Source organism: Panthera uncia, chromosome C2 (assembly GCF_023721935.1).
Source record: "Panthera uncia isolate 11264 chromosome C2, Puncia_PCG_1.0, whole genome shotgun sequence".
Taxonomy (NCBI): Eukaryota; Metazoa; Chordata; class Mammalia; order Carnivora; family Felidae; genus Panthera; species Panthera uncia.
The window spans coordinates 87,480,477-87,504,944 of NC_064810.1; the positions used below are offsets into that span (position 1 = coordinate 87,480,477).

The window sequence follows — 24,468 nt, forward strand, 5'->3', positions numbered from 1 at the left end:
GTGTGTACATACACACACATACACACACAATGAAATATACTCAGACATAAAAAATGAAATCTTGCCATTTGCAACAATATGGGTGGAGCTAGACAGTATTGTGCTAAGCTAACTCAGAGAAAGACAAATACCTAATATGATCTCAGTTGTGTGTGGAATTTAAGAAATAAAACAAATGGGGAAAAAGGAGAAGCAAACCAAGAAACAGACTCTTAACTATAGAGAACACACTGATGGTTATCAGGGGAGGTGGATGGGTAAAGTAGATGATGAGGATTAAGGAGTGCACTTGTGATGAGCACCAGGTGTTGTACTGAAGTGTGGAATCACTGTATTGTACACCTGAAACTAATATTACACTGTATGGTAACTAACTGGAATTTAAATAAAAACTTAAAAATAAATCCTTATCCTCTTATGGCTGTTTTCCTATCTGCTGACTCAGATTATAAAATAATAAAACTATATATGTGTGCATGGTGTAGACCCTCCATACATGGTATTGTCCATCTTGAAGTCTTGTTAAATCTTTAAGCCACTGGGCTGTTTAGCTCCCCCTGTTTACGACTTACTGCAGAATTTAAGGAGGAGTGTGTATAATTAAAAACAGGACTCTCCAACCTCACTGCCTTATCTTTTACCCTCTCTTTCCATCCTTCCCGGCCTTTATTCTTAGCCTTCTACCCTGGAAGCCTGGAATCTACTTATATTCAGGTAGTTCTGAGTTTCCTAATAGGGACAATGCAGAATGATGCTCGCTTTCATTGATATGTTTCTTAGTTTCATTGCTGTGTTTCTTAGCCATCTCTGTGAGCTCAAATTAAGCTAAAAATGTGGTTAATAATGATCTTGCCTGTGGGTAAAATCATGAGTTAAAGTCTCAAGTAATCTTTTTTCACTTCTCACTGTGGGTTGCAGGAATGGAATGGCTAGGTGTTTCAAAGAGGGAAGGAAGGAGCCAGGAGGACAACTTTAGGTATACCTTGTCTACTGACCAATTAAAATATTTCCTAGCCACATGCTTTTTGTGAGTCCAGAGTATTTTATTATACACTGTTCATAAGTGCCACAAGAAGCCTAAAAGTGGAAGCACAAAATGCAAAAAGACAAAGAATAGGCACTAAAAAAAACTAGGGTAGGCTAGGCAACAGTTAATTACATAGGTTAAATCAGTTTAAGACACAAGTAAGCCCATATGCATTTAGTTTACTTAGTATGAAAGTTTCTTAACATTTCATATAATGTAATTGAATTGTTTAAAATACATTAATGACATTTGATGATGAGGTCTGAAGGATGTTTTAGTAAAGAGAATAACCTCACTTGGGTCTGTGATTTTACTAGAATTTTATGTTTGAGTTTGGACTTGACTTTCATAAAAAGCAAGACCAACATATAGAGATTTTTATTATGTGTTTTGGGTTTAAGTATTTCAAATTAAACTTAGAATTTCTGGTGGAAACTGGATTTTTACTTGCCAACTTTCATTTCCTAAAGCTTTCATTTAGATGGGTTATTACTAAGTGGCAAAGAATTAGTTAAGTGTTTTGGCACTTAACTCATGCATACAGTGAGATTTAAGCATAAAAATTATCTTCATTTTTTATATTAATTTTAATTGGCTTTTTATTTCCTAAGTTTGAAAAACTGCAAAATATTGGATTTATATGGTGTTTGACAATTTGTATATAGAAATTTAAATATACTACAGAAATATTAAATGTCACCTTAATTTATCTTGACCTAATTATCTCGAGTGAAGCAATAGACTCCCATGATTTCCAAAGACTTTTTCCCCTGACTTTAAAGTTTGATGCTATTTTTTTGAGGAAAATTATGTGCCATGGCTCAATTTTATATGCACTATAAGTTTTAAATAGTATTTTATGTAATTAAGGCAAAAAGGTATTTTATGTAATTAAGGCAAAAAAGGGAAATATATAAAAGTTCATATGTTTGGATTTTGGTACTTCTTTTGTGTAAAAACATATTTAATCTTAGCTAACAGTTTGGGATTTCAAATGGATGGATTATGATTTTGAAAGATTACAGAGGTCATTCACTTGTGTCCTATAGCATGTTGCTACTGAGAGAATAAATTCTTATACCTTTCCTTTTGCTTTTAGGATTTTCTCATTCAGCATTTACCTTTGGTATAGAAAGCCATATCAGTCAGTCTAACATAAATGGTGCCCTCGTCCCACCTGCTGCATTGATTTCTATCATCCAGAAAGGTCTACAGTATGTAGAGGCAGAAGTTAGTATTAATGAGGTAAGGAAATATTATTTCAAATACTAACTCTTAAATATGTCCTTAAGTCTGATATCTTGTTTGTTCATTCATTATCTGACTTTAGCTTTACTAGGTTGACACAATTGAAGGGTGTTGTTCTTTATGTCACAGTCAGGTTGAACAGGCAAGGCATGTTGGCTCCCAACTGTAAGAACCATCATCTCTGGCTTATTTCCCTTTCTATGGTTTCATAAGTAAATAGTAAGAAATAATTTTCTTCAAAGCAGCTACATTTTGCTGTGGAATGCTGACACCATAATTGATGGTCTGAAGAATTACAAAACCTCAGGTTATTTGCTTATACCTGATTTTGGAAGGCAGTTTATAATTAAAGCCATGTCTTGATACTATTGCCTAAGGCCCATATATAGGTGGTTTAATTTAGGTGTCAGCCAATTATGACCCATGAGCCAAATCCTGCCTGCTTGCCTGTTTTTGTAAGTTTGATTGGAACACAGCCACACTCATTCACTTAAATATTATCTTAGCTACTTTTGTGCTACAGTGGCATAATTGAATCATTGTGACAGAGACCTTATGCTCTGCAAAGCCTAAGATATTTACTGTTTGGCCTTTCACAGAAAAAGTTTTGAAATCCTGGTCTATCTAGCTGAAAATTTTCATACATGGTCAGGATTTATAATATGTGGAGCTCTTCATCGTATTTTCATGTTTGCAGAGGTTAACATGCTCCCCCTTCCCTTTCACAAGTATTTTTAAAACAAGCATCCATGGTTTCTATATCAATATTCATTAGTATAATTATGTGGTATACTAATATTGATTTCATTATTTTTGTTTCCTAATCTGTATAACTGAAAAATCCACTAATACTAAATTAAGTGTGTCCTCATTATCTTTTAGTAGTTTCCGTCCCAAAGTGTCCTGTATTGTGGAGGGTAATAAACAATTTCCACCAGTGGCCAGGGATAAAGTCTCATTTTATCTGAAAAATAAATGTTTTGTAGATTGTAATATAGTACTCTACAATGTATCTTCATTGGAATTAATATTTTTAAGTTACTTAAATTAAAATAAATTCTCCTACTCCTCAGATACTCCATTATAAGTGACAGCTCAGAAAGAGGTGCTGTGTTTTGTAACTCCTAGCACCCCATCACACCACTGTAGATTGTCGGTTAGTGCATGTTCACCAGCTTACGTGAGTCAGGCCTTACATACACATATTCCCAGCTAATTTGCCCAGTTTCTATTTCTGACTTGTTCTGTGTCTCTTCTTGTGCCCGCTGGAGAACTTTTTTTTTTTTTTTTTAATTTTTTTTAATGTTTATTTTTGAAAGAGAAAGGGAGCGAGAGGTGGGGCAGGGCAGAGATAGAGAGGGAGACAGGATCAGAAGCGGGCTCTTTGCTGAGAGCAGAGAGGCACATAAGGGCTTCAAACTTACGAACCGTGAGATAATGACCAGAGCTGAAGTGGGACACTTAACTGACCGAGCCAGGTGCCCCTGCTGGAGAACTTTTTATTAATTGTGAGCTACCTAATATCAGTGAGAGGAGCTTTGGAAAATTATAGCAACTCCATAAAATTACAGAGCACCAGTCTCAGAGTTAAATGATGGTATTTCTCAAATGTTAGTGTTCATAAGACGACCCTAGAGAGCTTGGTAAAACCACGGCTTCCTGAGCCCTTTAGAGATTTTGATTCTGTACATTCGAATCTACATTTACAACAAGCTGCCTGGTGTGATGGTAGTGTCATTGTTCCTTGGATCACACTTCGAATAGCACCAGTTAAGAGATCTCGGTTGCCATTGACTAGCTGTGTAACTTCAACAAGTCTTTTAAACCTTATTGTGCTTCCATTTCAACATTAGTAAAATGAGATACGGCCAAATATCTGAAGTCTATTTCTTGTCTAATATTTGAATCAAATCACAGGAAGCTTTCGAGTCCAACAAAACTATTTTAAAAGTTTTTAGTTTTAAGGATCCATTCTCCTGTGGCACCAAGTCTCTTACCATTGTATGAACTATTTCATATTGGTCATTACTTTTCGCTAACGGAATTTTGGAATCTAATTAATAAACATTTTATCATCTGGGCCTACTTTTTATTCTTTCATTATCTCCGCTTTATCTGACAGCATTTAACAGTATGAACTAGAGGAGGAGGAAGATTTAAACACCTATTTGCAGTTGCTTCACCCTAAATGTGTTGTCTTTCATATTTCTTTTCTCACAATTTTCCAAATCCAGGATGGTACCTTGTTTGATGGTCGACCAATAGAGTCTCTGTCACTGATAGATGCCGTAATGCCTGATGTAGTACAAACAAGACAACAAGCTTACAGAGATAAGCTTGCACAGCAACAAGCGGCAGCCACCGCAGCTGCCACAGCTGCCACAAACCAACAGGGATCTGCAAAAAATGGCGAAAACACAGCGAATGGGGAGGAGAATGGAGCACACACTATAGCAAGTGAGCTGAAATCAGAATTTAAAAAGTTCCCTTTCAGAAGAAGTATCTGGCTTTTATGTGGATGTCTCATCTTCTAAACTGAAGTAACATCATCTGTTTCGTTTATGCCAACTGTTTCCCTATCTTATATCACAATTCAGATTTCTGTTCCTAAAGCTCCAGAAAGATAGATTTACTTACATGGATTTTTTTTTTTTTTTTTTTTAATATTTAGAAACCATTTTCTACTGTTAGGTAAATTTTCTCGGCTTTTGATTTCTAAAGAAAATTTGTAATGCAGTCTTTAACACACACAGTAAAACTCTGACGTGGAGATAGAAAGGCACCTCTCATGTTATATGAATGATATCAGCAACCCCTACTGGCAGAAACTCAGAATAGTGTTGGCGTGGATTATATTTAGCTCAGATCATTTTGTCATTTTAGCCATGTTTGGCTCTAACCTTGTTGCAGCCTTTCTCCCTGCCTCTCCCCCACCCCAAACACACACTCATCTTTATCTTTTAAAAATAGTATGGTCATACTTAACTAAAGATATACTTAACTTGTCCTCATGTGACAAGTGCTATATAAGCATTTTCACCATTACCTGACAGTTAAAAAACAATTTAAAAGTTACATATTATAAAGGAGGTATTTGCTGGTTAAGAATTATTTTTCCTCCTCAGGATGTTGTAATATTACCTAACTGGTATTTTCCACTTATTTCTGCTGACATAGATAATCATACTGATATGATGGAAGTGGATGGGGATGTTGAAATCCCCCCTAATAAAGCAGTTGTGTTACGGGGCCATGAATCTGAAGTTTTCATCTGTGCCTGGAACCCTGTTAGTGATCTCTTGGCATCAGGGTATGTTTCTCAAAGTGAAACTAAATGTATTTTTAAAAATATTGTACTGAACTATTACACACTTTATAAAAGCATTACTTACGTTTCCAGGTTTTTGTTGCTTCTTTGTGGTCCTTTTGCCTTTGTAAATCATTATTTCTTCGTAAAGAATCTTAGAAGTTTAAATCTTTGAAGTAATCTTAGAAATTTTAATTAAGCTTAACTGCTTAAGAAGGTGGCCTAGGGCCCCCAAAATGGAGACTAAGAATACTCCTGGAGATGGAAATCTCTAAGACTCTAGTTTTTATTTGTCTTATTAATAATAACATATAAATATGTTGCTTTGGTTCTGGGATACTTGAGAATGTCATGAGATCGTAAATAATCTGTTGCATACTTTATAGGTCTGGAGACTCAACAGCAAGAATATGGAATCTTAGTGAAAATAGCACTAGTGGCTCCACGCAGTTAGTACTTAGACATTGTATACGAGAAGGGGGGCAAGATGTCCCAAGCAACAAGGATGTGACATCCCTAGATTGGAATGTGAGTATCACTGTTAACCACGATGAATGTAGTTACTAATGTACTTAACCTCTCTGAACCTCAGACTAATGGCAGCTTGTGTCCATTTGTCCACATGTTTTTGAATTTCACTAATAAGAACAACAAACTAGGACTCCCCATTCTGAAGTGTGGTGTTAAAAAAAACAAAGACTGGCCCTCCAGCAGTCAGACCGAGGTTCAGCTTGCAGCTCTTCAGTTTGTCTTGCAGCAGAACCTTTGTAAAACTGGTGGTGGCCCGCTCTGCATCATCTTCCTCACGTGGAAGGTACAAGTGGGATAATGGTACCTGTATAAACGAGTCAATAGATGAAAGTCAACAATAGGCACGTACTAAATCCTTAACTACGAAGTCCTTTGCTGGGGGATGAGAGAAATTTACATTAAAAAAGCATGTTCTTGTTTTTCTCATTTGCTATATCAACTGATGAAAACTTGATTGCCTGCCTTTTAGGGGCCATTAGTCTAGGTCACTTCCAGGCTTCATTCAACTGTAGCGGTCTTACACTTCTCTGATTCTGTTTGTCATTCCACATCTTTCAGAGATAACTTGACTGTTCTGACTTAACCAGAAAGTTTGAGCTCCTAGTTGATAAAGCTTCACCCTTTCATTTTCACATACGTGATTAGCAGCTTCATTTGTTTCATGCCCATGATTAATTTGTGAAAAGTTAGCATTTTTACAGTTCTGTATCTTTTCCATGTTGCCTTTTTCTTTCTGCATCCATTTTTTACCTACCCTCCCTATTCTAAGAAACATCTTGGACTATTTCAGTATTACCAAGCATTTAATGGGGTTCGTGGCCCTTTCCTCAGCAAATGAACACCCTTTCCTCCTCTGGCCTCTGTTTGACAGCTTTTTGTGCAGCTTTCCAAAGTATCTTCCAAATCTCATTCCAATGAATGAGGTCTGTCTTTAAAAATGATTGCTCCAGCTAAAGTTTTCAGTTTCTTTGAAATTCTCCCAAAACTCATAGCTACCTTTCTTTAGTGTTGTCTTCCAAAATTTCCAGCAATATATTTACCCTTTCCCTCTTATGAAGTTAACAATTACAAAAATGAAAAGAGGTTTAGCATGTCACAGTATTGTTTGGTTGTAGGGTCAGGACTAAGAATTATCTTCTCAAATGGGACCTTATTTTTATATCTTAGGTCAGAGGCCTTATTGCCTTGATAATGTTATTTGGTTCAGAGGCCATATGTTAATGAAATTTACAGGTTATACTAAGGATGGTTAACAAATGGTTTGTTGAGCTTGGTGATTCTGAACTGCAAGTTACTGTTTTTAAAAGTGTGGACTTTTCAAACATGCATTAATCACTATGAACTTGAATCTTCCACTAAAAGGGGAAAATGTTATCCTTTAAAGTATACTTTTCCTACTGTAGTGGTCCATGAGCTAAGACATTTGGGCACCAGTAGTTTAAAAGAAACTTCCCATTGTGTGGAGTCTGGAAATAAGCTTTTGCTGTTGGTTTCAACATGCTCCTTCTTCCTCAGATAGAACCATAGAGCCAATTCCTGGCAGGACTGAGTCTACAACCTCTAGAACCAGCATCTGTTTGTTTCTCACTTACCTGTACGTAACGTATGGTTTGAGAGGTCTGAAAAAAGGTGATTCTTGCTTTCAATTCCCTTTCCAAACACCATCAAGAAAGCACTTGAGTAAGGCAGGATTTCATTCTGTGTCTTCAGTAGTGTTTACTAATCCCAGTAATAGTCTGTTTCATGCACTCTGTAACTTGCACTTCCGTAGATCTGTCCTTCTGTTGTACCATTCATCAAGGTCAGACACAGCGAGGGAATATAAGATTAGAGAAATTGGTATGGATTTCTCCTTGTGGTAAAGTAGTTCCAGGCAATTGTACTCACTTCATTAACTATAAAGTCAGCCTATGCTCTTTTCTGGCTTTTTTTTTTTCTTGTATTTATTTATTTATTTTTTTAATAGGATCTCATATTGGGAAAGAATTAACAAAGGAAAGAAACATTCAGTGATATTTAAGTATCTGGTCATCTGAAACAGCAGTGTTGTTTGGCTCACACACAATACAAGCTTCATTTAGACAGTAAAAGGTTTAGAGGGAGGGCCATATAAAAACTTCTACTTATAACAAAATGTTTTAGCCAATTTTGCTTTTTACTGTTAAATCATTATTATATGATTTTGATGTCCTTCCCAGTCTACCACCCTACTCCCATCTTTCATCATGTGCACCTATGAGAATACTGGAGACCCTAGCACGCATAAAGGTAGTGATGGTCCTGCCTCAGAGTGCTTCCTGTCATTCTTAAGATTTGGATATAAGGCTCACACACTGACTGAATGCTGATTAAATAAATACTAGCTTCACAGCAATAAAGGGTGTTTTGTAGGTCTTTGGTAACATTCCCAAATAGGCAGTTTGGGAATTGGCAAACAGAAATTTTGAGGCAGAGAATGTCAAGGATCTGCTATTCCTAAGGTTTAAATATGAAATAGTCTAATAATTAAATGCAGTTTTTGGATTATATAATTGAAGGAAATGTGTTTCTCTGACAGAGTGAAGGTACACTTCTAGCAACTGGTTCATACGATGGATTTGCCAGAATATGGACTAAAGATGGTAAATGAAGCATTTGTCTTTTCATATATTGTTGTTGATCTAAGTTTAAAGCTTGAAGTAATTTTAATGGGTTTTTTTGTTTGTTTGTTTTTTAAATATTAGGTAACCTTGCTAGCACCTTGGGGCAGCATAAAGGCCCTATATTTGCATTGAAGTGGAATAAGAAAGGAAATTTCATCCTAAGTGCTGGAGTAGACAAGGTAAAAGAACATTAAACTAAGTTTTATAAAGGTTAATGTGTTACAGAGTATAACCTAAAGTATTTTCTTCTGCTAATCATATAAACAACAAAACATTCATATATGGGAAATTCAGGTATGAATTTATGATGATAATAGAAATGCTCTTAGATTTTCTATCCACTTATTCCTGAATTTACTCATAAAAATGCCATTTGTTTTATTTTTTTTATCTTTGTGACCATGCCTCAGTTTTGGTGGAATTTGTGGGAATAATGAATGTCATACCTCCCATACTCTGCTTCCCTTCTCTTGTTTCTAGTTTATCTCAGCTATGAAAATAGCTCCGGAGTGATTCCATGAGAAATCTTAGAGCCAGTCTGTTAGCTGAACTGCGGGTGTTTAATTGAAAATGTAAGAAATGCAGGATCTTTCCAGCTTTTTTCACCTAGCTAGGCTGGAAAATATGGATAGGTTGAAAATACAGCCTTCTTGCTTTCATTTTCCTAGGTCAGCCCCTTTACCATACCTCCCAAGGTGAATAGAGGTTTAAGATTATTTTAATCCAGGGGCACTTGGGTGGCTCAGTAGGTTAAGCATCTGACTTCATTCAGCTCAGGTCTGAACTCACTGTGAGTTCAACCCCCACGTTGGGCTCTTATGCTGACAGTTCAGAGTCTGGAGCCCACTTTGGATTCTGTGTCTCCCTGGCTCTCTGACCCTCCCCCACTCGTGCTCGCTCGCTGTCTCTCTCTCTCTCTCTCTCTCTCTCTCTCTCTGTCTGTCTGTCTCAAAAAAAAATAAAAGATTATTTTAATCCAGGAAAGTATATGATCATAGTTAACTGAATGAGTTGTCAGAAGTAGAGAGAAAAAAAAAAAAAAAAGGAAGGAAAGTAAAGGAGGCCAGGAATAGGAGGGAAAAGTTCCATTAATAACCATTGCCACTGTATGATGCTTTACATCCCCAGAGTTACACTAGTAATGGGAGGGTGTTTAAAGGAGTTCTGAATATATATCCACTCAGATTTATTTGTCATACTTGCATATACTATACAAGACGTTGTCTTCAATCTTGTCAAAATTCAAGCTGCCGTAATGTATAAATGTGAGCTTTAAAAATCTTAGTATTGAGAATTGGCTGATGACTTTATTAACCAAGAATTTGCCTCCTAATAGCTAAAAAGGTAGAAAAATTTTTTACACTAAATACGCTATTGCAATTGAGTTTCTAAAGCATTGTAATATAATGTCTGGTATTTTGTAGACAGATAATAATTATTTGAAGTAAGTTGACTGATGAAAAATCACCAGGGGAAACTGAAACTACTTAATAGTCATTTTCCCCCCACCAAAAAATGAAATATACTCTCGTACTATTGGGGATAAAGTAAATGTTAAAAATTAAATTCACTTTGACATTTCCCATTGCTTTAACATAGTTAGGCATCTTATGTATGCATCTGTCATAAACACCTTTTAACATTACTCTTAATATATTTTCCTTTTCTTTTCTATCTTAGACTACAATTATTTGGGATGCACATACTGGTGAGGCCAAGCAGCAGTTTCCTTTTCATTCAGGTAAATCTTCACAATTTCCATGAGAACTGGAGCTTTCTTCTGTTTTTCTAATTAAACTTATAAAGGGATATAATTTACTTAAAATCTTGAAATATCAAATATCAATCTTGTTACTAGTCCTTTGAAGAGTTGATGTTCCATGACTTTCAGATTGTTAATTGTCAGGGGATCATCAAACGTTTTCTGTGAAATGTACCGTTAAAAAAGCGTTTGCAGCCTAGTGCAATTAGATCAGTATTATTTAATGGTGAAAACATAGATTTTTTAATCAGGCGGTCTAAGTTTGAATGGCAGTTCCACCCCCACTTAACAAGCTTTAAGACTGAGGAAGTCATTTAAACTTTCTGAGCCTCATTTTCTCTATAAATGAAGGATTATAATTATACTTATTTGTTATGAGGATAAAACTAAATAATGTTTAGGAAAATAATGTATAAACTCATACAAATTAAGGTGTTGTCATTTCTCATTTTGGACTCATTTCTAAATCGGTCCTCCTGTGTACATGAAATTAAAAAAAAATAGGTTTTCCAAGCATTGTTGGAACTTTGGTACTTTGGATGGATTTCTCTTCTAAAAAATAATTTGACACTTAAATACAGTAACTCTGAGCTGACCTCTCCCACCCCCCACCCCCACCCCACCAACATTCTGTGCTCCTACCTCCTTGATACATAGCCATGCACCAGGTATACAACTTGATGAGTGGACACGGCTGGATTTTAGTACCAGCTCTCCCTGGCTTTGTGCTTTTCTCAGGGAGTTTCCTGATGATAATTACTAATATTAAACAAGATGCCTAATAACTACAGTTGACCCTTGTTAACAACACAGGTTTGAACTGTGCAGGTCCACTTATATACGTGTTTTTTTTTTTTTTTTTTTTCCCCAGTAAATACAGTTGCAATACTGTAAATTTATTTTCTTTTTTATTATTATTTTCTTAGCATTTTCTTCTCTCTAGCTTTTTATTCTAAGAATACAGTATAAAATTCATACAACATACAAAATATGTGTTAATTGACTGTTTATATTAATTGATAAGGCCTTTGGTCAACAATTAGGCTATTAGTAGTTAAGTTTTGGAAAAGTCAAAAGTTAACATGAGGATTTTCAACCGCATGTGGAGGGGGTAGGTCAGGCCCCTAACCCTTGTGTGGTTCAAGGGTCAGCTGTATTAGAACAGTAGTGTTACTATTTTACTTGATTTAACTGCTGCTTTGATGATTTTGTTGTGATTGGGAAGAGTTTTGTTTTGAAAGGTAACTGAAGGTAACTGGTTATTTTCAAATCTTTGGTGACATCCTTTTCACACATAGCCAGTAGCACAGCATCACCTTTAAAATTAAAACAGCTTCTGACATTTTGGCTTTTTGTCTTTTCTATTTAGTGTGACTAAACAAGCCAAATAAGGTACAAAAATGACTGTTCTGTAGTACCTAGGTAACATAATTTTGCAAGCATCATTTTAAACAATTCAGTTTGATTAAAGCTTACCACATTTACACATCAGTTTTTGTTTACCTGTTTTACTTCCTTTTCACCTTTGTTTCTAATCTTCACCCAGATAGATTTCTCTTAGGCCTCTGGCTCTTCCACTTAAAAGTTTCTCCTGCCTCCTAAGAGTGATGAAAAGTTGAAATAAGTTAAGTGTTTGGTACTGTTACTAGCTACTATGTAACCTAAACCACCTTTGTGTTAGAGATGGTGCCCTTAGTAGTATACATGATTCCCTTCAGTCCTGGCTACAAGCTGATGAGGTAGGTGGCATTGAAGTCATTTTACAAGTTAAATAGGCTTTTTACCCATGATATTCTTTCTTGCCATGCATTTTTGTCTTTTTAAACAGCTTTATTGAAGTATAATTGTCATAAAATGAGCTATACACAGTTAAATTGTGCAATTTGATATGTTTTGACATATGCATATACCATTGAAACCATCACCACACTTCAGATAATGAATACACCTGTTAGTTTCAGAAGTTTCCTCCTGCACCTTTGTGATCTCTCCCCTCTATGCCCAGACAAAGCCACTCATGGCCTTTCTTCACCACATGTTCGTTTACATTATGTAAACGGAATCACACCGTATGTATTCTCTTTTCATCTGGCTTCTTTCCCTCTGTATAATTGTTTTGCATTCCCTTCAGTTGATGATTGATATTCCATTGTATGGATACACCACAGTTTATCCATTTACCTGTTGAAGCAAATTTGGGTTGTTTCCAATTTTTTGGGCTACATAAATAAAACTGGTATCAATATTCATGTGCAGGTCTTATGTGGACTCATGCTTTCATTTGTTCCATGTAAATATCTAAGAATAGAAAAGCTAGATCATACAGGAAGTTATATGTTTAACTTGTTAATAAACAGCTGAACTGGTTTTCCAAAGTTTACATTTTCCAAACTGGTTTACATTTGCACCAGAGGTGGATATTCTAGTCCCTCCATGTCCTTGCAGTACTTGATAAGTGGTCAGTGTCATTAATTTGAGCCACTCTAATCAGTGGGTATTGGTATTCCACTGTGGCTTAGTTTGCATTTTCTAACGACTAATGATGTTGAGCATCTTGTCATGTACTGTTTACCATCTGTAGATCTTATTTGGTGAAGTGTCTGTTCAAATCTTTGGACCTTTAATTTATTGTTTTCTTATTACTGAGTGTTGTGAGTTCTTTATTCTGGGAACAAGTTTATCAGGTATTTACAAATGCTGTCTTGGAGTCTGTGGCTTCATTTTGCATTGTTTTACCAGTGTGCCTCTGTGCCAACTCTACTTCAAACAAAACCAAACCAAACAAAATGTCCCTCGAAGATCAGGAGTTATTAATGTTGATGAATTTCATAAATTATTTATTCTTTTATGTATCATGCTTTCAGTGTCTATCTAATTTGCTTTTTGTTTGCTTGATGTGGAAGTTAAGGTCACTGATTTGAGACCTTTCTGCTTTTCTGATATGGATATTTAGTGCTATAAATTTACTTCTAACTACTAATTAGTGACATCTCTGTCTGCATAGCTCTCTCTTCCAGTAATGTCCTATGAATTCCAGCTATCTTGGTCTCCCCAGATTCTCAGCTTTATCTTCAGCTCAGGAATTGCATTGATCTCTGCCTAGAGAGATTCCTCTTTCCTTTGCCAAGACTTGGACACCCCCCCCCCTCCCCGACCCCATCCCGAATTTATGAGCTTGGGCAATTTTTTAAGAGCACATTGGTGGTTGGTTTCCATTTTGTCAGGAACCACTGTCTTTCATTGCTTGAAGTCTGGTGTCTTAAATTGTTATTTCACATTTTTGTTCTGGTCGTTGGGCAGGAGGTAAATTTTGTCACTATTACTCCATCTTGACCAGAAATAGAAGTCTACGATGCTTTTTAAGTTACCATATTTTAATTGCTGTGCTAAATTTTCTCAATATACACTTTTGCATAAAACATAAATCATGATTACAGATGAGTTGCAATGAGTGACCATTTCATACCCATTAATATGGCTATAAAAAGTAATAATGTTCATGAGGGGGTGGAGAAATTAAGGCCCTGATACTTTACTAGTAGGTTTGTAAAATGGTCACTGTGGCAAGCAGTACAACAGTTCCTCAAAAAACTAAACATACAATTACCATGTTATGATCCAGCAATTCTGCACCTAGGTATATCTCCAAAAGAATTGAAAGCAGGGACTTGAACAGATTCTTGTATGTCAGTGTTCATAGCAGTATAGCAATAGTAGCCAATAGGTTGAAACAACCCAATGTCCAACAGATGAATGGGTAAACAAAATATGCATACAATGGGTTATTCAGCCATAAAAAGGAAAGAAATTCTGAAACATGCTGCATTAGTGAATCTCACACATGTGCTCAGTGAAATAAAGCAGACACATAGGGTCAAATCATATGATTGTGCTTATAGTAAATATCTAGAATAGAAAAATGCAGAGACAAAAAGTAAAAGATTAGAAGTTCTCAGTGGTGGGAGGGAGAAATAGGGAATTATTGCTTGATGGCTACAGAGTTTCTGTTTGGGATGATGAAAAAGTTTTGGAAATAGTGGTGATGGTTGCACAACCTTGTGAATGTAATACTACTGATTGTACACTTAATAAATGACAAATTTTATGTTAAATATGACCACAATATATCAAAATTAATAATAAAATATACCAAAACTCATTGAATTGTACACTTTAAATGGATAAATTTTATGGTATGTGATTTATATATTAATAACTGTTTCTAAAAAATGCAAATGAATAATAAAAGCCTTTCTCTCCTTACTGCATAGGTTTGGGTCATTCATTACATTTTTAAATTACAAAGGATTGAGGGAGTAACAAAAATATATCAAATTGCAGAAGACGAAAATTAGAATCTTAGCTCCAAGATTTTAAAGGGTAGTGTAACCCTAGTCAAATTAATTAACTTTTCTTTATCCCTTTTATCATACATAAAATGAGACCAGTATTAGCAAACACACCTCTCACATATCACTTACAGAAAAATGCATTTTATTAGAGTTGCATTTTTTTTTTTTTTTAATTATTAGTTTCTATACCCAACATGGGTCTCAAACTCATGACCCCAAGATCAAGAATTGTATGCTCCTCCGACCAAGCCAGCCAGGAGCCCAGTAGAGATGCATTTCTATCCTAAAGGATTGGCATTACCTAGACTCATTTTAGGAATAAATACAAAGTAAGGAACTATGTGTTCTTAGATTACACCCAATTTTGTAACTATTGTATTCTGTGAGCTAGGCATATCACAAAGCATAAATACTACAACTCACGTCGCAGCATTCCCCAGCTTCCCCCAATTACCTTCACCTGGCCATACAGTTTCTTTTTGTTTTGTTCTGAACCTAATGGTATACTTATTTGAATGCCACTTCTTATTTTGTCAGCCTCCTATCTCCTGTTTTGCAGATGGCTTTGCATAGAAATAACATCCTGGTGCATCATGACAGATACTTGGCATTCTTTATAGAATTTTATTATACTTTTAATTGTTTTCTAAGTTTATTAGACTTTTCAGGCCCTTTTTCCCCATCACTCAACATTAGGACAAATTCTTTATCAAAGAAGCAGTTTGTTAAAATTATTTTTCAAATGATATCTTCTGTAATAATATTTAGTGTCAAAATGAAAGTGTAGTAGGTACTGAGTCAAATTCCTGACGTGAAAACAGAGTCTAAACCAGATACCAAGAAGGGGAATTTAATACAAGGAAATAGTTAAAAGGTGTTGGAAGAGTGAAAAACAGGAATGTTTAGTAACTCAGAGTGTAACAACTGCAGAAAACCTAAGACTATAGAGAAGGCAGGATCTCACTGCCCAGTGGGAATTAGAACTGTTAAAAAAACAAAAGAAAACAAAACAAAACAACGATCTGGCAAGACTAGGCACCTTGGAGTGAGTAATCGTTGCCACTGCCAGAGACCCAGCCTTGAAAGAGAGAGAACAAAATTGTCTGTCTTCTCTGTCTTGACCGTGATCTCTTGACTGTGTCCTCCACCGTATGAACCCATCTGGAAACCAGTAGGCACAGGAGTCTGGGATATGTAATTTGGAAGAGTCCCCCTCTGCGTGTAGAGTATAGCAGGACAGAGTGTGTTAGGAATGGCCCTGAGAGTAAGCAGACAACGACCAGGACAGTCATCCACATGCTCTAAGATGATGTGATGCATACAGACTAGCAGCAGAGCTCATACGTAGTGCTGATCAAAGTTGGATATACTTTGGATCATAGTACTGATCAAAGTATTTTTTGTTGCTGGCTGATTTAAGTTGGATTCTCCTGGAAGCAGACCTTGAGCAAGGGATTTGAGTGAAGTGCTGTATTAAGGAAAACACTCTCAGGAGAAACAAGTGAGGAATTATAGAGAATAGAATGGGAAAGCAGGAGGGAACCACGGAAGAAGGGAGCATTTTCTGGAAAAGAGGGCCTGGCCTTAGCCTAATCCAGGCCAGGCTTTGAATTGTTTGTTACACCTTGGAGTTTTCCATCTTGAACCATATACTAGATTTTTGAATCTCCCTCTTTCTCCCCCAAACTCAACTATATACCACCAGCCATCTTGTGGGGTAGGAAGATGGAGACAGCAGCAGAACAAGGTGGTTCTCTGAAGAAATTTGCCACTGGGAACCCATAGCACCTAAACATGCAGAAGCTAAAAATTCAACACATAGTTCGGGTAAAGGGTATGCAAGGGAGGGGAATAGCAGACACCTCTATAGTCATGTTCCCTTATGATGGTAACAGAATATAGCTCTGCACTTCACTCCGCTCACCAGTGCTAAAATTATGTGTGACTTTGTTATTTTTCATTAATTTGGGGGGAATGTTCATAATTTGAAAATTTTGTACAAAAGGTGAATTTATGTTCGTATTTTTATATGCCCACTATATTTTTCATAAGGTTGCTTTGGGAGAGGATTAAATATGATAATTCCAAATAGTCTCAAATTCCATACCCCCTTCCATAGCAAGTTTCTATTAAACTGTTCTATTTCTTTCTTGCCTGTATTATTTTCCTTTACTGACTCAATCCAAGTAATATCCTGATTCTTGGTTTTTCATTGTAGAAATATACCCAAACCTAATGGTTCTACATTGTCTGGTCATATTACCATTAGCTTCCTTTATATTCTGGATTTTAGTTTTTCAGTCCATTTCACTATTGCCTGTTGTCCTTTTTTTTTTTTTTTTTAAATGTCTTGTTGTAGTTGCTCAAAATTCTCCATTTTGAGTCATAAATGCTTTAATTCTTCTTTTTGCTGTTCTTTTCCATAGTTGTAAGCTCTTACACATGATGTATTCCTTGGCCTATCAGTCTAACAGTGCTCAAAACACCTATTTATAATATGCTCAGTATAAAAAATAGCCATTTACTATTATGCGTAGATACATACAATGAGGAAGTGGCTTTCGCCCCCCCCCCCCCCATAGGTACCAGTTTTGACCTACTTTATTAAATTCTTTATGTCTCCAGTAATGGGCATACACAGCTTAACTTCAACTTTCCTATTTTTCTCCTTGTCTCTGAGTGCTTGCTCTAAATGGTAAACTTGTTCTGTGAAGGGCAAGAAAGGAACTTTTTTAGGCTTTATAAGCTGTTGAATTTCTGTTGCAGCCAGTTGAGTCTGCCCTTGTAGTGCAAAACAGCCATGGGTCATAAGTAACCAAATGAACTTAGCTAGATTTTAATAAAATTTTATTATAAGGACACTAAAATCTGAGTTTTCTACGATTTTTATATTCATAGGTCTTCTTTTGATCATGTGTCACCTTTTAATCTCTACACCCAGCCAAATGAAATGTAAAAACTACTCTTGGTTAATGGCCATAGTGTGTCCCTACTGCTGTAAATCCATTGTTTTTTGTATGCTCCTATTGTTTAACCCCGTTACTTGCTATCATTACCTTAATCTGCATTACTAATTGTAGAGAACCTTTGCACCTTGGAGCAGGGAGAAATGAAAAGAACGAATCTCCAATCACACAGAGCTAAAATAAGTATTAATAGCTGGCCAGCTTTGGGGCATCTGAGGTTTTAAATTCAATGATAACCACTTTAAGCAGTATTTGACAAGAATCACTTAGAATAAAATGTTTTTGCAATCGTGTGCAATATTCCACTTAACAGTTGAGTGGATAATGGAAATTATTCAGTATAACATTTGTCTAACTTGTAATTTACAAAGTACTTTTCACACACATCATCTCACTTGATTCTCACAGTTTCCTTGTGTACTAAACTTAAAAGGCTTTATCCCCTTTTTTCAGATGAGGAAAATAGCAAGAAAGCTTAATAAGTGGCTTGCTTAGGGTGCAACGGTTAGAGATTGGCAGAACCAAGCCTCCTTGTCCAGTGAAGACTCCAGAGAATTTTAGAAATAAAAGGAAGTAATGACATCACTTTTAATTTTTTACCAATGAGATCCCAAGAATCCAGGGCTAGTAGTTTATAGAGCAAGCTCTCAGGAATCCTAATCTGGTTACCAGGTCAGTGTACTTGCTGTTAGGTTGGGTCTCACATCAAGACAACTAAACTGAAATTTATTAATATTTATGATACTTAGATACCATAATTTTTAAAAATATTATCTTGAAAACTATAGAATAAAATGTTTAAGCTCCTATTAGCATGCTTAATGTCCAACCATGTTTAAGAGTAAAGCTCCTAGATTTCACTGCTTGTGGAATGAATGCAAACCTAGCCCTTTTTCCTTTTCAGCACCAGCACTGGATGTTGATTGGCAGAGCAACAACACCTTTGCTTCTTGTAGTACAGATATGTGCATTCATGTCTGTAAATTAGGACAAGACAGACCTATTAAAACATTCCAGGGACACACGGTGAGTAACCATTTTTTCCCCCTTTAAAGTGGTTATGATGAATAAGTAATATTACAGAGTGGTTTTGAAATATGTTTAATATCCAAAGAGCAACCCAGTCCATAAAATGAAAATGTGAATATTTACTGTTATTTTTAGAATGAAGTAAATGCTATCAAATGGGACCCAACTGGCAATCTTCTGGCCTCCTGTTCTGATGACATGACTTTGAAGGTAATTCAGATAGTGGGGAGAAATGCACTGGGGGTGCCATGCAGCGTGGCTGCTCTGGGCATGGTAAGGTTGTTGAAGATGTCTCTCTTACAGTTCATTGAATGCTTAAACCTGGGTCAGGACTTACTCTTCTTTTTAATAGTTAATCACTGTTTTTTATTTTATTTTGTGTGAAATGCTTTAAGTGTTTAAATATGGCAAATAAATTCTATTTAAAATAATATGTGGGGGCTCATGGGTGGCTCAGTGGATTAAGCCTCCGACTCTTGATTTCAGCTCGGTAAGTGAGCCTAGTTGACATGGCCAACATCTGCAGCTTGACATGAATTTATGTTTTTCTTGTCAATGTGACTAAAAGCAAAACTATCACCTTGCAGCTATGCACAGTCACATTTAGAGAAAAAAAGCATTTTGAGATAAAGAACAACCTAATACTAATCTCCAATATTAATGAAACTTTGAGCCCTTTCCTACAAAATACTAACTCTTGTGAAAATAAATTTATCTTTAACTTTGTAATGTCAGTGGCTACAGGCGTGATGACCCTTACAGATGGGATAATCATGAAGGAAAACTGCTTTTCCTCCTGTGAACAGACTAAATGTAACCTTGGTAACCTGGTGGGTTTTTTTCGTTAAGTACCTGCTGTGTTTTTAGTTACACAATTTTTCTCAAGCCTGGGCTCCCTTGCAAACATTGCTAGTAAAAAGGCTTTTCTTAATGCTCTCGTCTCTGTGAACAGAGTATGGCGCATAAGTGGAAATGAAAGAAGGCCAGTGGCTGGAGAGCCTACTGAGTTGCAGTTAGGAGTTTGAACTAGAAAGTGTTGGAGAGGTTTTTGTCCTAACAATAATAAAAGGTCAGAATTTTAAAGCAGAAACGAAATGGATCAATATTGTGTAGTAGAGCCAAATTCTGAGAACAAGGCACATGAGTTAGAATATCATGCAAAGCCTGAACAGTGATTTGAGCCGTGCAGATGGAGGTGGCAGGTGGGTCTTACGCTCAGAGAAGAACTTCAACCTTGATATAAAAATTTGGGAATTTTCTGCAGATGGGTGGTCATTCAAATCCAAGACTTGGATGAAGCTGTGTGTAGTTAGTATAGAGTAAGAAAACAGGGAAACCTTAAAAACAAAAAGTCTTAAACTCCAATAATTACCCTCTCAAGAAGAATGAGCTTCTAGAAGGAAAAAAAAAGAAGGAATAACCCAAATGGAAAGAGAGTGTTTAAAGAAGAATGTTGCAAGGGAGTGTGATGGATGGGAGTGGTTAACAGTAGCAATGCCATTGAAAGGTCAAATAGAATTAAGTTTTAAAACATTTGTGGGGTTTATTTACATGGAGTTGTAAATATCTAGAATATAAAAACATTTATGATTTTGCTTTGTTATCTCTTACTAGTTACATGGCAGACATGTGAAGTGCACCTAATTTTTGTATGTTGTTGTCGTTGTTGTTGTTGTTGGCAGTTGGGTTTGGTGTTGGTGTTTGGCAAGATGTTACCCCCCACCCAAGCCTTTATTGAATGATTTTGCCAGAAATGCTCTCAGTGTAGGTTTCTCTTAATTTTTGCTCAGTGCTAATATAACTTTTAAATCTATATACGTGTATGTTTTCAACTTAAGAAAGCCTCATTCTCACGATTTTAAATTTATTGCTTTGTTAACCTTTCATGGTTTGTTCTGTAGGAGTCATTTTCTAAACTTATGTTTTATTATGGTAAGAAAACTTAACATGAGATATTTTTTTTAACAGATTTTTGAGCATACGGTACAGTATTGTGCAGTGGATCTGTAGAGCTGAAATTTTATGCTTGTTAGTTAGCCATCCTTTTCCCCTCAGCCTTTAGCATGGTTCCCCTCAGAACCATTCTTTTCTTTGCTTCTGTTGAGTTTGACTTTTTTAGATACCTCGTATAAATGGAATCATGCAGTATTTGTCCTTACAGTTCATCCATATTGTTGTGTATTTCAGGATTTCCTTTTTTTTTTTTTTTAAGGCTGAATGACAAATACTCCATTGTATGTATATACCACTTTTTATTTAACCATTCATCTATTGATGGACACTTAGGTTGTTTCCTTAGCTTGGCTTTTTAATATTGCAATGAACAGCAAGTACAGATGTATTTTTGAGATCCTGATATCAGTTCTTTTGGATAAATACCCAGAGGTAGGATCACTGGATTGTATGGTAGTTCTATTTTTATTTTTTTAAAGAATCATCATACTTTTTTTCATAGTGGCTGTAACATTTTGCATTCCCACCAACAGTGTAACAGGGGATCTCATTTCTCCACATCTGTGATAATTTATTACCTTTTTTATTTTATGATAGCCATCCTAACAGGTGTGAAATGATATCTCATTGTTTTGATTTGCATTTCCCTTATGGCTAGTGACATTAAACATCTTTTCTTATACCTTTTGGCCATTTGTATATCTTCTTGGAAGAAATGTCTACTCCAGTCATTTGCCCACTTTTAAATTGGATTGTTACAGTTTTTGCTGTTGAGTTATAGAAATTCCTTATATATTTTAAAAATTACCCTTTATCAGATATTTTTTCTACAGTTTTTGCTGTTGAGTTATAGAAATTCCTTATATATTTTAAAAATTACCCTTTATCAGATATTTTTTCTCCCATTCTGTCAGTTTCCTTTTTACTTTATTGTTTCCGTTATTGCACAGAAGCTTTTTAATTTTGTATTTCCATTTGGCTTTTTGTTTTTGTTGCCTGTGCTTTGGTGTCATACATGAACCGTATTATTTGCAAGTTCTCTTTGCCCTTCTCTGTTACAAAGCATTTTCTGATTCTAAATTCTATGAGGAATTTATAATGTAGATCATTTATTTTAAGGAACAGTGTTAAAACTAATGCCGTAAACATTTAGGATAATTGCCCAAGGGACTTACTCAATGTTGAAGTTTGTACTATCTGAAGTTCTCAGAGTTAATCTCTAGAACTACAGTTAATTCATTCTTGAAGCCTCACAGTAGTGAACATTTGGAAAGGACTTTAAGCTAATTTGTTATTTTTAAAAGAGTGATAAATACTACATTTTAATTTCTTTGCAAATATTCCCTTGAGCTCTAATCGTTGTTCTGGTTACACTATTTATAGTTTGGATTGGCAAAGTAGTATTATTGTAAATGTACCCTTTGTATGGGAAAATATAATTATATATTTTTTTCTTTTTTACTTAGATATGGAGTATGAAACAAGACAATTGTGTCCATGATTTGCAAGCACATAATAAAGAAATTTATACTATCAAATGGAGTCCAACAGGGCCAGGGACAAATAATCCAAATGCCAACCTTATGTTAGCAAGGTGATATTTCTGTTTTACTCCTCCTTTTATGAGTCTGCCACAAAAAAAGCTTCTAATACATATGACAAAGTTAGGAAAGAGTTCATGAAATGGGATCGTATCCTGCAGGAATAATTTTTTGATGGAAACCTTTAAACCCAGAGTTTTATTCTTATTTCAGACCATAATGGATTTTAATATCTGGAGTTATCAAATATTTATTGATGATAAGTATTAATTAAAACCCAAGTAATTGAGGTATAGTGCAATAACATTTCTTCAGCATAAAAAAAAGATAAAGTTAAAAATATTGTCAATACATTGTTCAGAACCATGGATGAATCAATGTAATTATTTAAAGAGGAAGAGGAAGGGAAAAAAAAGGAAAAAAATTAGTAAAAAAAAAAAAAAAAAGTGCTTGTGCAGCTCAGTCGGTTAGCTCAGGTCTTAATCTCAGGATTGTGGGTTGAAGCCCCACATTGAACTCCATGGTGGGCATGGAGCCTACGTAAAAAAAGAGAGAGAGAGAGGAAAGGAAAGGAAAGGAATATGGTGAATTTAGCTCATTTTGTTTTTCAGTTTAGAGACTTGGAGATGCCCGTAAGCTGCCTTTTCTCCTATTGTAGCTTTGCTTCCGCAACACTTTCTTCCTAATAGCCAATCTGGTCTCATAAAGAATTTGTGTCTAGCTGCTAGGAATGACTGTGGATTTGTGTCTAGCTACTAGGAATGATTCTAGATTGTGGGTGGGACTTGGGTATATTTCATTATTTTTAAAATTGTTTTGTTTCCTCCTTTGTCAGTGCATCCTTCGATTCTACTGTTAGATTATGGGACGTAGACCGAGGAATTTGCATCCATACATTGACAAAACACCAAGAGCCTGTGTACAGTGTGGCTTTCAGTCCTGATGGCAGGTACCTGGCAAGCGGTTCTTTTGATAAATGTGTGCACATCTGGAACACACAGGTATGTCTCAGTGATTGAAATCATCACATTGTTTCATAGGTACTAATAAGCATTTGCCTATATACTCTTCTCTCCTTTGGTTGTCATTCCTTTTGTGACATTAGTTCAATTCTTAGTTTCTAGATGAGTACCTTTTTTGAATTTACAAAGACTAAAATCAGTTGAAGTTGTATTTTCCTGATATAGACCAGAATTTAGAAATAAATTTAGATTGTATTATTTTTTCCTCAACAGGTTGCAGACATAAAATGTGAGAGTTTAAGATACGTGTTTATATAAGTGATATAATTTATTTATTTTCATAATGTTTTAAAATGTTTCATTTTTGAGAGAGCATGTGCACCTGTGGGTGGGCAGAGAGAGGGACACCGAGGATCCAGGGCAGGCTCCACTCTGACAGCAGAGAGCCAGACGCGGGGCTGGAACTCACCAACTGTGAGATCATGACCTGAGCTGAAGTCTTGACATTTAACTGACTAAACCACCCAGGCACCCTAATTTCTTTATTTTCTAAAAGAGTTGTCTTTGAAGGAGCTATATATGAGCAGTTAATAAAATGTATTAAAGGATAAGATTGTATGGCTCAACACAATGACTTATCAGAAATAAATTTAAAACTATAGTATCTTTGGGTACCTGGATAACTTGAGTTGAACATCAGACTCTTGATTTTAGCTCAGTTCATGATCCTAGGATCGTGGGATCAAGCCCTACATTGGGTTTGCACTGGGGGGGGGGGGTTGTGCTGGGTGTGGAGCCTGGTTGAGATTTTCTCTCTCTCCCTCTCCCCCACTTTTGTGTGCGCGCGCGCTCTCGCTCACTCTCTCTCTCTCTCTTTCTCTCTTTTAAAAACAACAACAGAAAACTAGGCTACCTTTGTAGGGACAGTACTTTATAGAGATCCTTTCCTAAAAATGGAGAAAACAGCCAGTTGCTCTAATTTTTTCATTTTCTCACCTTTTTAGTGTTTATGCTCCATGTACTGTTTTATTTATTTATTTATTTATTTATTTATTTATTTATTTTTTTAATATATGAAATTTATTGTCAAATTGGTTTCCATACAACACCCAGTGCTCATCCCAAAAGGTGCCCGCCTCAATACCCAT

The 24,468-nt window shown here is 35.8% G+C and overlaps 1 protein-coding gene across 12 annotated transcripts in view; it reads left to right on the forward strand.

The window, feature by feature from the left end:
• The window catches only part of TBL1XR1 (TBL1X/Y related 1), a 178,086-nt gene that overhangs the window by 143,892 nt on the left and 9,726 nt on the right, over positions 1-24,468 (forward strand). For all 12 annotated transcript variants that reach the window (XM_049628547.1, XM_049628548.1, XM_049628542.1 and 9 more), the window contains 12 exons: positions 2,127-2,272; positions 4,510-4,732; positions 5,453-5,585; positions 5,969-6,110; positions 6,229-6,396; positions 8,671-8,734; positions 8,837-8,934; positions 10,436-10,496; positions 18,740-18,861; positions 19,000-19,074; positions 22,284-22,411; positions 23,194-23,359. In XM_049628547.1, coding sequence (XP_049484504.1) covers positions 4,567-4,732; positions 5,453-5,585; positions 5,969-6,110; positions 6,229-6,396; positions 8,671-8,734; positions 8,837-8,934; positions 10,436-10,496; positions 18,740-18,861; positions 19,000-19,074; positions 22,284-22,411; positions 23,194-23,359 — 1,323 coding nt within the window. In that variant the 5' untranslated portion in view covers positions 2,127-2,272; positions 4,510-4,566. The remainder of the gene's footprint in view (positions 1-2,126; positions 2,273-4,509; positions 4,733-5,452; positions 5,586-5,968; positions 6,111-6,228; positions 6,397-8,670; positions 8,735-8,836; positions 8,935-10,435; positions 10,497-18,739; positions 18,862-18,999; positions 19,075-22,283; positions 22,412-23,193; positions 23,360-24,468) is intronic.